Below are 18,813 nucleotides of genomic sequence, written 5' to 3' on the forward strand. Positions count from 1 at the left end.
CCACTATACCCTCCACCAAAATGCGCTGTAGCCGAAATGCCCTCTTTTATCCATTTTGTGAACCAAAATTTGAAATAATGACCGAGAGACAAACAGATGGCTGCACTATGTTTAGAAATGTTGGAGCTTCCAGATGAACTAATATTCGCCAGAATTCGACACTATTTGTAGCCCACAAACCTTAGCAAAGTCAAAAAATATTTTCCATTTGTCCAAGATTCTATTTTTCAAAGCACTTAATCACATACCTCAAAAACTGCAATCGCCCCAAAAAATTGAAAATGGCTGACGATCATAGACCATGTGACTGCCCTCCTAGTGTGTATTTTTTTAGAATTTAATCTAATTACAGGTGGCAGTGGGATCAAGTGCGCCACTGTAGCAGACTGCGCCACTGTACCCACCTCTCCCCTACTGCTGCAACCGCTTGTGACTATGACCACTTTGAATTGCAATTAAATAAAAAAAAAGGTTTCAACTGAAAGTAAGGAGCAACATTAAAACTCAAAACAAACATAAATTATTCTTTATATGAAAGGGTTACTCCCTCCCCCCTTAGTACTTTGCTCTTCATGCTTAAGTTTTCAGCACTTTTAAAATATTCATATTTTAATTAAATGGCCTTTGTGTTCAAAATTGTTTGTAGTATTTTATATATTTGTTCAAATGCTCTACTAACTATGCTGCCCTAGATACCCCCCCCTCTCTGTCTTAAAAGCAAGAGTTGTAAATTATACAATTTGCTCAAATCAAAATACACTATATGTATCCAGACTGGGAATTTGTAATATCTTGGGAAGTGCTAAGGATATTAAATTGAAGCCTTCAGTGTCACTACTACTGCTACAGTGGCTGCACCTGTTACAACTCTGCAATTATGACTGCAACAGCTTGCAACTGTTACTAAACATACTTATTACTAATATCAAAGAGTATTGAGGGAGATGATGTTCAAAGTTAAACACATTGTGCATGCTGATTGTCAAAAGGACACATTAGCAATATCTCAGGAAACACCGATGGCATTAAATTGAAACTTTCAGGGGATGAAGATGTAGCTGTATTGATCTCAGAAATGGCTATGGTTCTTAAATTGTAACCTTCATTGAATACTGAGGGGGATGTAAAAAAAAAATATTAAAAGACACAATGAGCATCCAGTTTGTCAAAACAGCAAAAGTGCAACATCTCAATAACAAAAGGGGCTATTAACTTTGGAACTTTTGGAGAATGTTGAAGGCAATATTGGACTTAATTAAATATACAATTATGTGCATCCTTGTCGTCAAAGGGGTACAGGCACAGTATATCAGGATTGGCTAACAGTATTTAGTTAAAATTTTCAGGGAATTTTTAACTATATCAAAGAATACTATAATATTTATAGCTATAAAATAATGTATGCAAGAAGTGAAATATCTCAGGAACAGTTATGTGTATTAAGTTGGATCTTTACAAGAATTTTTGAGGTGAATTTTATACTTAATTAAAGACAATACATGTATCCAGACATTAAAAAGGTATATCTTCAGTATCTCAGGAATCGCTAATGGCTTTTAGTTAAAACTTTCAGGGAATGATGTGAGACATGTTGAAATAAATTAAAAGTCACTAATTAGAAATAATAACTTAGAATTGAATATTTGATTGCTAAAGCCAAAGACATGCAAACTTGAAACACATTTATTATATTTACCAGTGACAAACTTTGGCAATCAAAAACCAAATGAAATTAATTTGAAAAAAAAACTTAGGACTAGCAGAAATCAAGCCCTAATAATTCAAACCCTGAACAACCAGAAATAACAGTTAAAGAACAAATAAAATGCAAAACAAACAGAAATTTAATGTAAATGATGATATCAAAAATAAAGATAATAGATACTGATGTAGATATATAAATAAATCTTAAAACTAATAAAAATTAGATTGTTCTTGCCAAACATAAAACAACAAAAATTACTTCAAGGTGTTTAATTACCACCCCCTTCCCTCTCCACTAACTGCAAAAGTTCTGAAGCCTATTGCATCATTTGTGCTTTACTGAAAATAGTTTTACTGTACACATTTCTTTTTTAATATTTATAATTTTGAAATAAAAGAAAAAAAAAAATCCTAAATTGCTGAGATTCTGGGGGTTAATATCAATATATTAAACATTTAGTTTATTTTCATTAGTTCTTTCAAGTCCTATCAATGAGTAAACTGGTTTATTTTTTATTTGTTGTTGATGCTTTGAAAAACAAAGCATACTGTTGCAAAATTCAAAGAGTTTTCTATCAAATGCAAATGAAACACAATAGGCTTTAAAATTTTTACTGTTAGAGGAGAGAGAAGGGGTAGTAACTAAACTCCTGCTTGAAGTAATTTTCGTTCATTTTAATTTTGACTAGAATATTGAACTTAATTTTTGCTTGTTTTAAGGTGTATTTATTCATCTAAGTCTGTATTTGCTTACTTTATGTTTTATTTGATCATTTTTTTAATTTATGTTCATTTTGGGTTTTATTTATTCTTAAATTGGAGATTTTGGTTGTTTTGAGTTTGAATTATTATTAGACTTTATTTTTGCTGCTCTTAAGATTGATCTTGCTCTTTAATTTTGTTGAAAAACTTCTTGTTTTGTTTTTTTCATTTTAAATTAATTTTAAACAAACACCTGAATCCAGATTGGCTCTCTTGATTTTATTATACTATCATGTTGTTGTTACAGCCTTGGACAACATATCTTTTGCTTCTTTTGGTAGCCACTAAATTGGTTGTATTATTTTAATTGTTATATATACATTTATCAAACAGTTTTAAACAAGGGCCATTTAATTAGAATACAAAGTTTTTAAAAGTGCTAAAAATTTTAGCATGAAGAGCAAGGTAACAAGGGGTTGGAGTAACCCCTTCATATAAAAAATAATTTATGTTTGTTTTGAGTTTTAATGTTGCTCCTTACTCTCAGTTTAACACTTTTTTTATTTAATTGCAGTTGAAACTCTAAAAAACAGATTTGATATCAATGAATATATTGAAAAAATCAGTTTATTGTGCTGATTCCAAATACATAAGATTCATTAAGCTTAGTGTTACCCATAAAAGGCTAAGGGCCTGGGAAAATTTGTCTGATTTTGGAAAAGGGGAAAAATACTCTCTATAAATCAAATTATGCCAACGAAAATCACCCTATGAGGCTTAGCATATCAGAGAACTGTACTGGAGTGGTTTCAAGCTCCTATCTGTAAAATGTGGAATTTTGTATATATGCCAGAAGAGAGATCACAGATGGATGTTTATTTGTTTTTTCCAAGAGTGATTGTACTGAACCAACAATCCTAGAAAATCGGAAGAGGGGCTCAGCCCTTTCTAAGTGACTAAAAAGATTAGAGGGCAACTGGCCCCCCTCCCATACCCCTTTTACCCCAAAAACCGTCCAATCAAAATTTTGAGATAGCAGTTTGCTCACATAGTTTGAAATTCCCAAAACTATGCCTATGGAGGTAACATGACTCCCCTCAGTCCCTGGAGATAGTCTTTAGTTACAAACTTTCCCATTGTTTATGCATAGTATTTATGATTAAGAAGTATACAGACTTTTTTCTTGGGTAGATGTGTTGCTTGGGGTGCATTTCCATGGGGATAATTTTCCTTGTGAATGGAAATTTCCAGGGTGAACTGCCCCCATGTGTGCTATGCTTACCTGCTTGCAAGATGTCCATTATGATTCCAAATTCTACAGTAGGGGAGGTGCATATTTTACATAGAAGGAACTTTCTACAGAGGTGTGTCCTGTTAGGGAATTTTTTTTTGGAGGATGAGCCAGATTTACTAGCATTATTTGATAAACAATCAGAAATTAAATAAAAAAGTAAACAAGTTTTTTTTCAACTGAAAGCAAGCAGCAACGTTAAAACTCGAAACAAACAGAAATTGTTCTGTAAATGAAGGGGTTGCCCCCCTCCTCAATACCTGGCTCTTTATGCTTAAGTTTGGCTGTTTGTCCCTATTTTCTAACAACGGCTCCTGAAATACAAGGGTCGTTTAACTAGAATAGGAAACAAATAATTGAAGGAAAAACGGTTTTAATTTTTTTTATAATAAAGCAGTGACAACAAAATAAAATAAAAACTACACTTTAACTAACAAAAAATAAAAATACTCCGAATATTTCGGCCCCACCTCCGGGAGCCTTTCTCAACGGGGAAAAAAAAACAAAAAAGGAGAAAATTACAACAATTTTTTGTTTTGTTTTTTGTTTTTTTTTTGTTTTTGTTTGTTTTTTTGTTTTTTTTCCCCGTTGAGAAAGGCTTCCGGAGGTGGGGCCGAAATATTCGGAGTATTTTTATTTTTTGTTAGTTAAAGTGTAGTTTTTATTTTATTTTGTTGTCACTGCTTTATTATAAAAAAAATTAAACCCGTTTTTTCTTCAATTATTTGTTTCGTAAATGGAAAAGCAGTGTGGTCTAAGAAATTATTTAGAATAGGAAGCTTTTTTAAAAGTACCAAAAACTTTAGTCTGAAGAATAAGGTATTGAGGAGGGGACAACCCCTTCACAGACGGAATAATTTCTGCTCATTTTGAGTTTAATGTTGCTCCTTACTTTCATTTGAACAAAAACTTGTCTTTTCATTTAATGTAAAATCAAATGACAGTCTGTTTATTTGTTTATATGCCATTCCAGTGATTTGCAGCTAGAATATCCAAGCTAAAAATGTGTAATTTCTCAAAAATATTTTTTTTTACAGTGCCTCTGATGTTGCTAATTTGGAGATTATACGGGGCCCATCTCCTGCTAAAGAAACAAAAACTGACAATGATCTCCTTTTAACTCCCATTAAAGATGCACCACGTTTTCAAAGAAATGGATATGATGGAAGAAATAAAGCCGAACCCGGTATTATTACTAATCTTTTTACTGTGTTTAAATTATTTACTAGTGATAATGTAATGGATTAGCAAAAATTCCTCCCAATTTTTATTTCCCAGTTAATAGAGGTAAATTTTGTAATTTTTTGTGATTTGTCAACCTATTTGTTGCTATTTTTCTGTGACATTGCTGCAATCTGTTCTCTTATAATTTCCCTTTTGGCTTTTATTATATAAATTTTCTTTTGTATTATTTTAGACTTTTCTTTTTACTTTTATGTATTTGTTTTAGACTCTGTCTCGAGTTTTGTCTTGGTTGCGTAATTTTGTTTCTCCCAGTCATTTCACATGTACTCCCTTTTCCCATTAACCTGCTATTTTCTATTGGTACAGTCCCATCTGTACTTAAGAAAAGTGGTGTGACACCATTTTGAATGTAGACATGTTCCTGGTGAATTTTCCTGGGAAATAGGGTATTTAGATTTCCAGGAAATAATTTCCATGGACGGGGAGATTTCTGGAGTGATTAGGAAAACGATTAGAACTTGAAGTCTTTTTCAAATGAAAGTATGCTACGCGGAATTTCGTGAAGGGGGAATTTTTAGCAAGGATGGATTTCCCTGGAAGGAATTTTGCAATGGGATGTTCTCTTATAATTTCTCTTTTTGGTTTTATTACATCAATTTTCTTTTGTATTGTTTCAGACTTTCCTTTTTACTTTTATGTATTTTTAAAGGCTTTGTCTCATGTTTTGTTTTGATTGCGTAATTTTGTGTCTCCCAGTCATTTCACATGTACTCTTTTTCCTCATTAACCTGCCATTTTCTATTGGTATAGTCCCTTCTGCACTTAAGAAAAGTGGCGTGACACCGTTATTACAACTCTGGGAGAGAAAACAACTCTGAATAACTATAGACCAATTTTTATTCTCCCAATGTTCTCCAAAATTTTTGCTCTCAAAAAGGATTATTGCGTTGTGATCAGTATGGTTTAGGAAAAGTCATTCAACTGAGGGTGCCATAACCCATCTGGTTGTTAAAATAAAGAAGTTCTTAGATGAATATCTTCAGAAGTGCTGTTTTTATGGATATTCTAAGGTTTTCAATGCAGTTTGCCATTAAATGTATCACATCAAAGATTGGATCAAGATGGGAGGTCACAGATTGTCTGTCCTAAATTGGTTATCTCTCAAGAATGTAAAATAACTTGGGAAGACCCTCAGGGATCAATTCTTGGGTTGCCTCTTTTCTTATTTATGTCTGATGCTACGGATTTATTATCTAGTTTGTGATACAGTTCTTCTTTTTTGTGCAGCTTCTTTAGACAGACTTTAGAATTTGATGGATAGTACTCTTTATAGACTCAACCTCTATCTGGAACATAACCGTCTTCCTTGCAGTATTTCTAAAGCAAAGTGCATGCTTTTTATTAGCTTAAATTCTTTCCTAGGAAATATTTTAGAAATAATAATATTGAAGTTACAAAATATTTTGCGAAAGTTGAGGTGAAAACTAGTAATGAAGGTAGTATGAAAGATAAACAAAAGTACAACAGTCACTAAATTTTGAACTTAGAACCTTAAATTTGGCTTAGAATCTGTCAAGATATTATTACTTAATTTGTGTGTCTACATAATCTCAGGGATGGTCTTTTATAACTATTCAATCTTTACTAGGTTGTAGCTATTGATACAACCGTTATTTGTGTCTAAACTACTGCAGAAGAACAAAAAATGGAGTAACATAAATAAAAAGAAAAAATATGAAGCATGTCAAAAATGTAACATATGAAATCAAAGAAGGTAAAGATAGCCTATGATTTATCATCTAATATCCACCAACCAGAAATTGGCTTACGTAACTATATATAAATTAGTGGAGTAGGCCTATAAACGACTGTTAAAATGCTAGTACTCTTTAATTTTGTTCCTGCATATAAGCTCAGGGATTATCTATTGTTAAATTTTAAAAGATTCCGAAGAAATTTTTCAAAGGATAGTAAAGAAACATTATAAATTTACCAAAAGCACAAAATAAAGTCTTAAAATAATTATAACTTAAAATGACCAAATTACTGTCCAAGAATAATTTAAACCAAAAAGGAATAGAAATTAAAACAAATTAATTAGAAACTAATAATCAAAGAATATTAAATAATCACAATTAATATTAAATAATAATAGAAATTAGAATAATAATAATAATAATTATATAGATAATTATATAATAATAATAATTATATAATAATAATAATAGTAATTAATAGATAATAATAATAGATAATAACAATAATAATTAGAAATAATAATAGGAATATAAATTAAATAATCACAGCAAACATGAGAGGAACAGGCATTGCTACAAACAAATCATAACATCCTAAAATGAGCAGAAAATTAAAACGAATTCTGATGTCAGACTTCAAATGGATTGCTACCAACAGGAGTTTGACTACTTCCCCCCCAACTTACCCGTCAACCTTTTAAGGTCTTTTGTGTTATTTGGTTTTTATTGAAAACTATATGCATTTTTAACTGCGTGGTCTAATTTTAACACATTAAAAAAAAAAATGAAATCAGTATGACATCAAGATGACTTGGAAGAAATAAATGAAAATTATTAAATGTTATATATATATATACATATATATATATATCTATATATATAAAAATAAGTTGTCTGTCTGTGTGTCTGTCTGTGGATCAGGTGACGTCATGTTTCTGTGTCGGCTGACATCATGAAGTTAGTTGTCATTTTTGCTATGACGGTGACGTCATTAAAGATATTTAAGACATATATGTTCACGTAGAAATCTATTAATGTTTAAGTTTAAAATGACTGATGAACTTACAATGGCAAAAGCCGATGAAGATGCTCAAAGAGTCTATGCCAAAAAACTTGCTGCTGATAGAGAAAGTCAGAAAAGAAAGCGTACCGAGGAATCAAAAGAACAGCAAGGAAACAGGCTTGAGGCTAAAGAACGCAAAACCGCGCAGTTAGATGAAGATCCACCTGGACAGCGAGAGTCAAAACATATCAAAACTGAAAATGATAGCGATGATGATTGGGTTTGGGATTTTGACTCGGATAAGGTCATCAATGCCTACCAGATTTTAGTTAAAAAAACAAAGGTTCGGCGATATGTATCCAGATCCACAAATTTCGGAACATAGTGAAGCTGAAAAATAAAGAAGAAAACTGAAAAAAGAAAAAATGTAAAAAACTAAAAAATACTAAAAAGAAAAAACACTCAAAGAGATATTACAGACCGGGACACAAATGACGACCGGGACAGAGGGAATATAAATAACGACCGGGACACTCAAAGAGAAATTACAGACTGGGATACCGGGACACAAATGACGACCGGGACACAGGGAATATAAATGACGACCAAGACACAGGTATTTAAGAATATCGTTCAAAGACAAATTTTTAATTGTAAGAAGACCGTTGAAAGAGAAATTTCTAATTGCAAGATGACTGAAGAACCTACAATGGCAACGGTACCACCATCGAAGTAGATAACCAGTGGGTTGTTCCATATTCCCCATTAGTGCGAAACGTCAACCCCAAGCCAAATTCGTGCATTGTTTGGCATCATTTTAACAACTTGCTCTCCATCAGCTCCTACAGAGTTATGGGAAAAATATAAGTCAAAAATGTCCGAAGATATACTCCATCGAAAACAGTTAGAGACGTCAGATATGACTTTTGATTTTACATCAGAAATTTATAACTACACTTTAGTTATTATAGAAGATTTGTGCGTACGTATGGCAAACAAACCTCTTCAGGATTTGGGAATGCCTTCACCTAACCGTATCGCTGCTGTTTCGACATGTGTAGAATTGGATCGTGAAAAAAGTTACAGTACGAATGATTTATTGTCGTATGTACAAAATAACATTTCCAAGTTAACGTCGGAACAAAAAGACATTTATGATACGATAGACTCAATTTCAGGACGTATACAACTAACTGCTGATTTCTGTAATTTAGTGACGTCCAAAAATTAATTGATTGAAAAAGTATTTCCGAATATTCTAAAAAATTATAAAAATAATAAATGGCTTAGTGAAAGAGCGATTCTCGCACCCAAAAATATAGACGTCCACGAAATCAACAATATTGTTTTGACCAAGATTCAAGACCAGGCAGTCCTTTACAAGTCAGTCGACACAGTTTTGGAACCAAATGAAGCGGTTAATTATCCATCTGAATTTTTAAATTCCATAGATCTTTCAGGGTTTCCACCACACGTGCTACAACTAAAAATAGGCGTACCAATAATACTTTCAAGAAATATCAACCCACCAAAGCTTTGCAATGGCACGCGACTTGCCGTAAAAAAAAAACAATGGAAAACCTAATAGAGGCCACAATCTTGACAGGGCCTTTTGAGGGTGAGGCTGTTCTTATTCCTCGCATTCCCATGATTCCAACGGATCTGCCTTTTCAATTTAAAAGATTGCAATTCCCAATTCGATTAGCATTTGCAATCACCATTAACAAAGCTCAAGGTCAATCATTAGAAAAATGTGGTATAGATCTTAATACTGATTGTTTTTCCCATGGACAATTGTGCGTTGCATGTTCGAGGGTCGGTAAACCTGACAATCTATTTATATGCAGCGACAATTGGACAGCGAAAAATGTTGTATATTCGCAAGTTTTACGCAGTTAATTTGTATTGTATCTACCTATCTATCTATCTATATAAAAACGAGTTGTGTGTATGCATGTTTGTTTGTTTGTAAAAAGAGCGTTTGCATATGACGTCATTATTAGTACATACGGCTTTGTATATGCACAGACAATGGGAAAGCCAAGAATGTTGTATATTCGCAATTTTTACGTAGTTTAACTCCTGCAGACGAAATGAATGCTTGCCTGAAAAATTCTAATTTATGGGCACACGTAAAAATATTAAAATTAACTACAAATATGCGTGTCCGATTGCAAAACGATGACTCTGGTCAAACATTTTCAGATCAATTGCTGGCAATTGGAAACGGAAAGCTCCCAGTAGTGGGAAAGCCAAAAATGTTGTATATTCGCAATTTTTACGTAGTTTGAAACACATATATAAATCTATCTATATTCACAGGTGGGACACAGGGACACAACTACAATGGCGCGTAACTAATATGGCGCGTAACGACTTACGCGCGCGGGGGGGCTTGGGGGGGCGCGAAGCACCCCACCAACTAGGTGTTGGGGTGGCGCGAAGCGCCACCCCAACAGCTAGTATATATATATATATATATATATATATATATATATATATATATATATATATGTATATATATATATACTAGCTGTTGGGGTGGCGCTTTGCGCCACCCCAACACCTAGTTGGTGGGGGCGCTTCGCGCCACCCCAACAGCTAGTATATATATATATATATATATATATATATATATATATATATATATATATATATATATATATATATATATATATATATATATATATATATATATATATATGGACACTCCGAAAAGCAGATGAAAATTTACTAGATGTTTTCCAGAGAAATTGCCTACGGATTGTTCTGGGTACCCGGCTGACTGACCGTATTTCAAACAGTAGGTTGTACGAAAAGTGTGGTTCAATCCCGCTTTCTGGGGCTATAATGAAAGAAAGGTTGAGATGGCTAGGCCACGTTCTACGGATGAAGGATGACAGATTACCGAAGATTGTCCTTTTTGGCCAACCGTCTGGGGCTACGCGGAAAGCAGGTCGTCCTTGTCTGGGTTGGGAGGATGTCATAAATAAGGATTTAAAGGAAATGGGAACTTCCTGGGAGGGTGTAAAGAGGGAGGCTTTAAATAGATTAGGTTGGAGGAGGAGCGTGCGTAGCTGTGTTGGCCTCAGGCGGCTTGGTGCTGCAGTGAGTTATTGGTAGTAGTAGTAGTATATATATATATATGTATATATATATATATACTAGCTGTTGGGGTGGCGCTTTGCGCCACCCCAACACCTAGTTGGTGGGGGCGCTTCGCGCCCCCCCCCCCCCAAGCCCCCCGCGCGCGTAAGTCGTTACGTGCCATATTAGTTACGCGCCATTGTAGTTGTGTCCCTATGTCCCACCTGTGAATATAGATAGATATATATATGTTTTTAACTACGTAAAACTTGCGAATATACAACATTCTTTGCTGTCCCATTGTCTGTGCATATAAATAGATTGTCAGGTTTACCGACTCTTGAACATGCAACATATAATGGTCCATGTGAAAACAATCCGCATTCAGATCTATACCTCATGATTCTAATGATTGCCCTTGAGCTTTGTTGATGGTGATTGCTAATCGACCATTCCCTGTCGCCGTCGTCATTTATATATCCCCCTGTGCCCCCCGGCGTCCCCTTTGTTGTTGTGTCCCTGTGTCCCGGTCGTCATTTGTACTCCCTTTGTCCCGGTCGTCATTTGTGTCCCGGTGTCCAAGTCTGTGATTTCTCTTTGAGTGTCCCGGGCGTCATTTATATTCCTTGTGTCCCGGTCGTCATTTGTGTCCCGGTGTCCCGGTCTGTATATACATTCGTTTTTGAGTTGGTCTTTTTTTTTTAGTTTTTAGTTTTTTACCTTTTTTTAGTTTTTTTAGTCATACCTCATGATTCTAATGATTGCCTTTGAGCTTTGTTGATGGTGATTGCTAATCGAACATTCCCTGTGTCCCGGTCGTCATTTATATTCCCTGTGTTCCGGTCGTCATTTGTGTCACGGTCTGTATATACATTCGTTTTTTTAGTTTTATTTTTCTCCTTTATTTTTCATTTTTTCCTTTTTTATTTTTTTTTCTTTTTAGTTTTTTAGTTTTTTAGCTTTTTTAGTTTTTTTATTAGTTTTTAGTTTTTTTTCTTTTTAGTTTTTTTGTAGTTTTTACCTTTTTTTAGTTTTTTTTTAGTTTTTTTACTTATGTCCTGGTCGTCATTTATACTCCCTGTGTCCCGGTCGTCATTTGTGTCCCGGTGCTTTGTTGATGGTGATTGCTAATCGAACATTCCTTGTGTCCCGGTCGCTTTCTCTTTGAGTGTCGTCATTTATATTCCCTATGTGCCGGTGTCCCGGTCGTCATTTGTGTCCCGATGTCCCGGTCTGTAATTTCGTCAGTCGAAAACATGACGTCAGTCAAGACACAAACATGACGTCACCCGACAGACCCACACACAGACAACTTATTTTTATATATATAGATATATATCAAACACACATATATATATATATATATATATATATATATATATATATATATATATATATATATATATGTATATATATATTATATATATATATATATATATATATATATATATATATATATATATATATATATAATGTTATTAATTCCTAGAAATCTCAACAATTAAAAATTTTGATGAAGAGTATTTTTTTTTCTCTGTCAGTGTTATAATTATAAAAATCATCTTTATTATATATCTTGTTTTTAGTAAAGCATAAATAAAAGTAATTTTTAGAAGGTATATGGTTTGCAGGGGTAAACAATCTTGGTTGCTATGTCAGCACAACAAATTTGGTGAATATTTGTAAGAAAATCGTAAAAAACATGTTTATTCTGTATGTATTGTATGCTATAGAATTGGCAGAAACCAGATAAAAAAAATAACAGAGTAGTTGTAATAAACTAGAAGGCTTTCTGACATGAAAATAACGTAAGGTTGTATCTATTGCTCTGTGTATTTTGATGATGCTGATAAAAAATAGCATGGTAGTTTTAAGCTTGAAAATTGGACTTACATATGAACAATTATACAATAATTATACAATTATTACATTATACAATTATACAATTATACAAATTATACAAAAAAAAATATACAATTATGAACATTACTGCTTTGGTAACATTTATTAACCTTTAATGTTAGCTTTAATACTACTTTGATGCCAGGAAACTTTTCATTGAAGGATACAATTATCGCTAGATAAAATAGAATTCGTTCCACCTTTTTTTTTGTTTCAGCAATTGATAAAGGTATTGTTTATGAAAACCTAGTAAATTTATTCACTTATTATTTAGGAAGCTCTGCACCAGCAACACCGTTAAGAAACTGGAAACGAAACAATGACTCAGCATTTGATATTCATGTTTCTGAGATTACCGAGTTCGATTTTGAAGCTAATCTGGCTCTATTTGATAAACAGGTTATATTTTTAGTTAAGTTAAATTTAAGTTAGTTTTTTTAGATTTTATAATAACCTGATTCTATTTGATAAATAAGCTAAGTTCTGAAGTTTAATTTGCATTTGGATTGCGCTATCCAAATCCAATCCAAATTTCGATTATTTGGAAAATGATCAGAGATCAAATAAAGAAACAAGTTTTTTCAAATGAAAGTAAGGAGCAAGATTAAAACTCAAATTGAACAGAAGTTATTCTATATATGAAGAAGTTGCCCCCCTCCTCAACTTGATCTTTTAAACTATAGTTTGATGTTTGTCCCAATTTTTGCTAGAATGGGAAGCTTTTTTGAAAGTGCTTAACAGTTTTTGTGTGAAGAGTAAGGTATTGAGGAGGGGGCAACTCCTTCATATACGGAATAAATTTTGTTCCTTTGAGTCTTAATTTCGCTCCTTACTTTCAGTTGAAAACACTAGCTTTTATTTTCACTTAATAATTAGAAGAGACAATACATCCCTTTTCTTATGTGCTAATAGCCATTTCGAAGCTGCATTCGCATATTGCTTCAATACTGAGATAAATTAAAAATAAAATTATAGTTTTACTTTAGCCTTATTAGCGCTACTTACCTTATTCACATTACTACCCAAAAATAAAAGGTTCCTTAGTCCTTTTATTTGCCAATTAAGAAAGGACTACAAATTAGTTAAGATATTGCTTAACTGTCATGGTGGATACGATAATGTTGCAATTAACAGCTTCTGCATAGGTACGTACATAGGACGTTTTTGTGGTGGGGGATAAAAAAAAAATTAAAGGATAATTGGAATAGTAAGTGACAAGAAATCTGGTGAAGTTTTTAATTTTGGTGGTGGGCCTGGGCCCGAAGCTCCCTCCCTGCATACTTCACTGCCATTGTGTCTTTTTTTGGATTTTTGATGTTCATTGATATCATGCTGGAATAAGGTAGTGTCGGGTTTCAACCAGTTTCTGGTATAAGATAATATTGATTAGGAACTGGAAAGGTATATGAGGAAAAGGTATATAAGGAAAAAGGTATATAAGGTATATGAGGAAAAGGTATATAAAGGTATATATGAGGAAAAGGTATATGAGAAAGGTATAAAGGAGTGCTGTCATTGACAGGTAAAAAGCTGCCTGTTAGAGTGGTGGAAAAAATGTTGCAAAAGTGTTGTCAGCACAATTGGGAACATTTATGACCAACGAAAGTCTTTCAAAGGAGAAAATGCTGAAAAGTTATGCTTTCTGCATTACAACTTGCCCCAGTTGGACTGGATTATTAAGCACCGTCCAGAAATTTTTTTTTTCTAATCTTTTCTAGATATTTTTTTTTGAATTATTTGTAATTCACAGTAAATTATTGAGACTGTTCTTTGGTGTAAGAATAGGGACAGAGAAGGCAGGATTTAAGCTTTAGGCAAGGATTTTTAGTGAGGGAATTTATCGGCAAATTATATCGGCACAGTACGGTGTCGTACTGGCATAATACCAATATGTTGGTATCGGTGGACCCCAAAAATCCATATTGATCGAGCCCTAGTTTGTATAAGTACGTTTGCAACCGTTTACACTATTAAGTATTTTATCATCAAAGGTAAATCAAAACTAAGCAAGAAGATCTCGTAATTTAACATGGAAACCTTTCGAATTGACACTTTACTGAATAGCAGTAATTAAAAAATAGGTTTTCATATGGTTCTTTATTTGAAGACCTTTGGCTATTTCTAACTGCTCCATTCTAGCGGTTAGTCCGATTGATTTGTTGAACTTAGTCAATTATGCACTTGTGAAGGAAAATTTGTTGAAAAAAATAGAGAAAATAATCTCGTATAATATCAATACCTGCACATATGGAAGAGCTCGTCGCCTAAAATCACTTTTCCTTAGAAAAGTTTTTCTGATACTGCTCTTTACCTGATCGGGTAAGTTTTCCGATCTGTGATTTTCTGATTTATTGTGATTTTTTTTATTTGAGTTTGACAAACAATGAAGTAAACATTTTTAAATATCGATATAGACATGTTTTCACTGTTATTTAGGGAACACGTAATGTATGTGTACATGACAAAACCCACTAAGGGACATTTGTCTCTAGTTTTACTATTCTTCAATTCAAAGAGAATTATAAGGTCTTAAATAGAGGTAAGACGGGGCATATTCTGTTAAGTCAGACTTCTGCTCTATTTTACCTTCATCCCTTTCCTCCGACAACGAAGTCGGTATCCCTGTATTGATTTTTTTCTTTTCTTTAAGGCTTTCAAAGAAGAACAGCTACATCCAACAGAATACCAAACTCCAAGGAAGAAGAAGATTAATTTCAAGCACGATGAAAATGTAATAGTCAACCCAGCACCTGTTTATCAAGAAATAATACTGCCTGAGCTTACCCAAAAAGAATTTACCACAGGTAAGTTTTTTTTCTTTTTTCGTCTTTTTTGAAGCCGAGTTGAATTTATCCCCCTTTATTTCTTTATTCTTGTTTAAATGTTTTCAGATTTTCCTTACTGATAATAGAAAGTGACATCTACTTTGGAATAAGCATAAATTATCATGTGTTATTATCATGTTAGGGTATCCACCACCTTTCTTAATCCCCCTTCGTTTTTCTGTCTGTCAAGAATTGCATATTCTTGAGTGTAAAATAGTATTACCTAATGTAAATAAACCATGCAATCCATTCTCCAGGCTTTGTGATAAAAAAACATGTTTACGACATTGCACGAGTTTGTTCTCGAAGCACTGGATTAAGACTTCAGTTTAAGGAGTGGGGAGTTGAGGTGGGTGGTGACCCATATCATGTGCTGAATTATTCCTGTTTTAATGTTTGCCAAAAAGCTTGATAAACAGTCTATAATAACTGTTATTTCTTAGAACTGCACATGCCTTGTGGGATAAATATGTTGCCGTGTGTCAGTTTGTCCTCTGGGACTAAAAGCTAATCAGATAGACTTTACATGTTTTAATACCAATTGTTTATCTCATAACTCGCTTCTAATAAAGATTTGACCCTACTTAAGCCTAAGTAGCTGTTTAACTAGAGATAATAGCTTAAATACACGTTTGGCTTTTGCTTGTTCTCTTTTGTTTCTCTAAAAATTTTAGTTAATGTTTGAATGAACCCTTTCCCGATAACCTACAACCCCCCTTGAAAAAAATGACCACCCTTTACACTTCATTGTAGCTTCTTACAAAAAAGTTTATGGTCACTGTTTTAGGTTTCTCCGACTTGGTGAATTACTTTGCATGGTTTTCTATAAAAAGTGCTGTAATTTATTAGAGTGTCTAATCCCTTTTCTGTAATTACCCAACTTCATCTTAGGCTAATTTATTACTTAAACTCTTAAACTCGACAAAAAAACTGTCTTGTATGTGACCATGGCTGTCACCAGTTTACACCCTGCTATATACTTCAAGATAAACTTTTTGTATAGCAATGCTGTTGGAATAACAACCATTCATGGAAAAGTACACCCTTAAAATATGCTTAGAGACGCTATATTTCGCAGCTCCCACATTATAAGTTTAATCCAAGTTCATTTGTTTGAATAAAGCAGACATAGGGTAAGCCTCCCCACTCCATCTATATTAATCTGAATAATAGGCTAGAAAAAAAGCGAGACAATCTAATTTTTGTGGCTTCAGGCATCCCTCCCCTTGATAATAAAAGTCTCAGTGAACCTTTCCCCCAAAATAGTTAGTTAGCAGTTATATAAACGGTACTTAAGTCAGTGAAGATTCCAATTGTGTTAATTGTTCATTTGCTTTGACTGCATATCATTTGCACTGCATATCAAAGCAAATCATTTGCTTTGACTGCATATAGCTTAAGGTGCACCACCGCACCATTGCCTGTAAAAGTGGGAGACTAAACATGGCAGTCAAAGCAAATCATTTGCTTTGACTGCATATAGCTTAAGGTGCACCACCGCACCATTGCCTGTAAAAGTGGGAGACTAAACATGGCAGTCAAAGCAAATCATTTGCTTTGACTGCATATAGCTTAAGGTGCACCACCGCACCATTGCCTGTAAAAGTGGGAGACTAAACATGGCTCCTTAATAAATTTAAATTTATTGCCTGGCTGAGAATTTTCACTTATTAGCGTTTGGCTCTTCATATTTACCTGAAGAAACTCTCTGAAAGTTTTATAATCTTGCGCCAGAGAATGCCCTTATTAAAGTATAGTAGGCTAATAATAGTTTATTTTTAACCCACTATAAACAACAAGACAGGAGTGGAGTAAAGAATTGCAGAAAAAAAGCTGCTAAAATAAGACAATAAACAATCAACGAGGAAAAAAATATGGATAAGACCATGAATTGGCTTAAGCTTAGAAATAGCCGACTCGGCCAACTTTTCATGTAGCAGGGTCAGTTTTTCCGTAATGCCTGGAGAATTTAAGTTCTGCACAATTTTCTATTGACCTGAAGGTTCAAAAAGACGATGGAACTTTTCTATCCTCAGCCGAGGTGAACACATTCTTCGCAAATATATGTTCGACTTACTCATCGCTCACTGAAACAGATGTCGATAGTCTCACCGCTGACCCTTTGGACTACCAGTTTGCTGAGCCATTTGAATGAGCCTGGTCAATCTCCTAATCAATCTGAGCCGGAATATGCAGTTTGTAGGAACTGGAGAATTTAAAAAAGAATTGTACGTCATATCCCGAAGAACTGCCAGTTTAAACTTCTAATTGAATGTGCGAGGTCCGTAATAAATCAGTGCTTCAGCAATCGAATCTTCCCTCAAGTTTGGAAGAAAGCATATGTCCGGGGAGGACCTGAAATCATATGAACAACTCTGTCCAATTTCAGTAACTCAGAATTTCAGCAAGGTTACCGAATCTTTTACATATCGAAAAATCCTGACGCAAGTCAACCCTTCCTTAGACCCTTTCTTGCATGGCTGTTTTAAGTGAAGTAGCCCACCCCATTATCTTGTGCGTCTCTATCACCTGATAACTGAATAGCTAGACAGGGGAAATACCATAGTAGACTTTCTGCTCGTTTATTACCGTTAAACGTTCGATTTAGTTTGCCGTATCACTGCTGTACAAAATATGAAGTTAGAAAATAGAAAATCTGAAAGATTGCTAAAAAACTGCTAGAAAACCTGAAGCAAATGGGGGCTAGAAAATAGAACCTGCTGTTGTTATAGATTTCCTCAGAAGCCGTCACCAGTGTGTCCATGCGCTTTTTGCCAGGGATCTCAACTCTGAATGGGCTTAAATAACGTGTGGTGCTCCCCCAAGGTACCAAGCTGGCTGCCTTAGTGTCTTGATTGCGGTCAACTACTTCTTGTTGGCTTTGATGAACGCTTTAAATATGTCGATGGACTGTCCACCTTCCTCAAATTTATCCTGGATAAGTCCCAAGCAGTATCCCAGTTCCGGATCAGTGCAGGAATAATGGACTTCAAATTAACTTCAATAAAGCAAAAGTGCTGTATTTTAATCCGCTTAAAAGGAACATAGCTTGTTCTGAACCCTGGTTCCCTACCATTTCAACAGCAATTATTCTTGGTGTGACTTTCAGTACTGACTGTTCTTTCAGTTACCATGTTTCTAACCTTGTGACTAAAGGCAACTATGCTTTGCAATAACTGACTACACTCCGACAGTTTGGTTCCCCAGTGAATCAGTTACGACTAGCATATATCTACTATATACGTCTCTTGCTAGAATACACGTGCCCTGTTTGTGGACCACATGTGCACAACATTGACTACTTAAGTGACAATCTCTAGGCTGTTCAAAAACGTGCGACAAAAGCATACTGGGCCC

General features: G+C 34.1%; 1 protein-coding gene across 1 annotated transcript in view; it reads left to right on the plus strand.

Annotated features, from left to right (window-relative positions):
* The first annotated feature begins 281 nt into the window (after window positions 1-281).
* The window catches only part of LOC136035865 (enhancer of mRNA-decapping protein 3-like), a 36,885-nt gene continuing 18,353 nt past the window's right edge, over window positions 282-18,813 (plus strand). Inside the window, exons 1-4 of the mRNA XM_065717823.1 lie at window positions 282-322; window positions 4,735-4,883; window positions 12,906-13,030; window positions 15,282-15,435. Coding sequence (XP_065573895.1) covers window positions 282-322; window positions 4,735-4,883; window positions 12,906-13,030; window positions 15,282-15,435 — 469 coding nt within the window. The remainder of the gene's footprint in view (window positions 323-4,734; window positions 4,884-12,905; window positions 13,031-15,281; window positions 15,436-18,813) is intronic.

The sequence above is a fragment of the Artemia franciscana genome, chromosome 14 (genome assembly GCF_032884065.1).
Source record: "Artemia franciscana chromosome 14, ASM3288406v1, whole genome shotgun sequence".
Lineage (NCBI taxonomy): Eukaryota > Metazoa > Arthropoda > Branchiopoda > Anostraca > Artemiidae > Artemia > Artemia franciscana.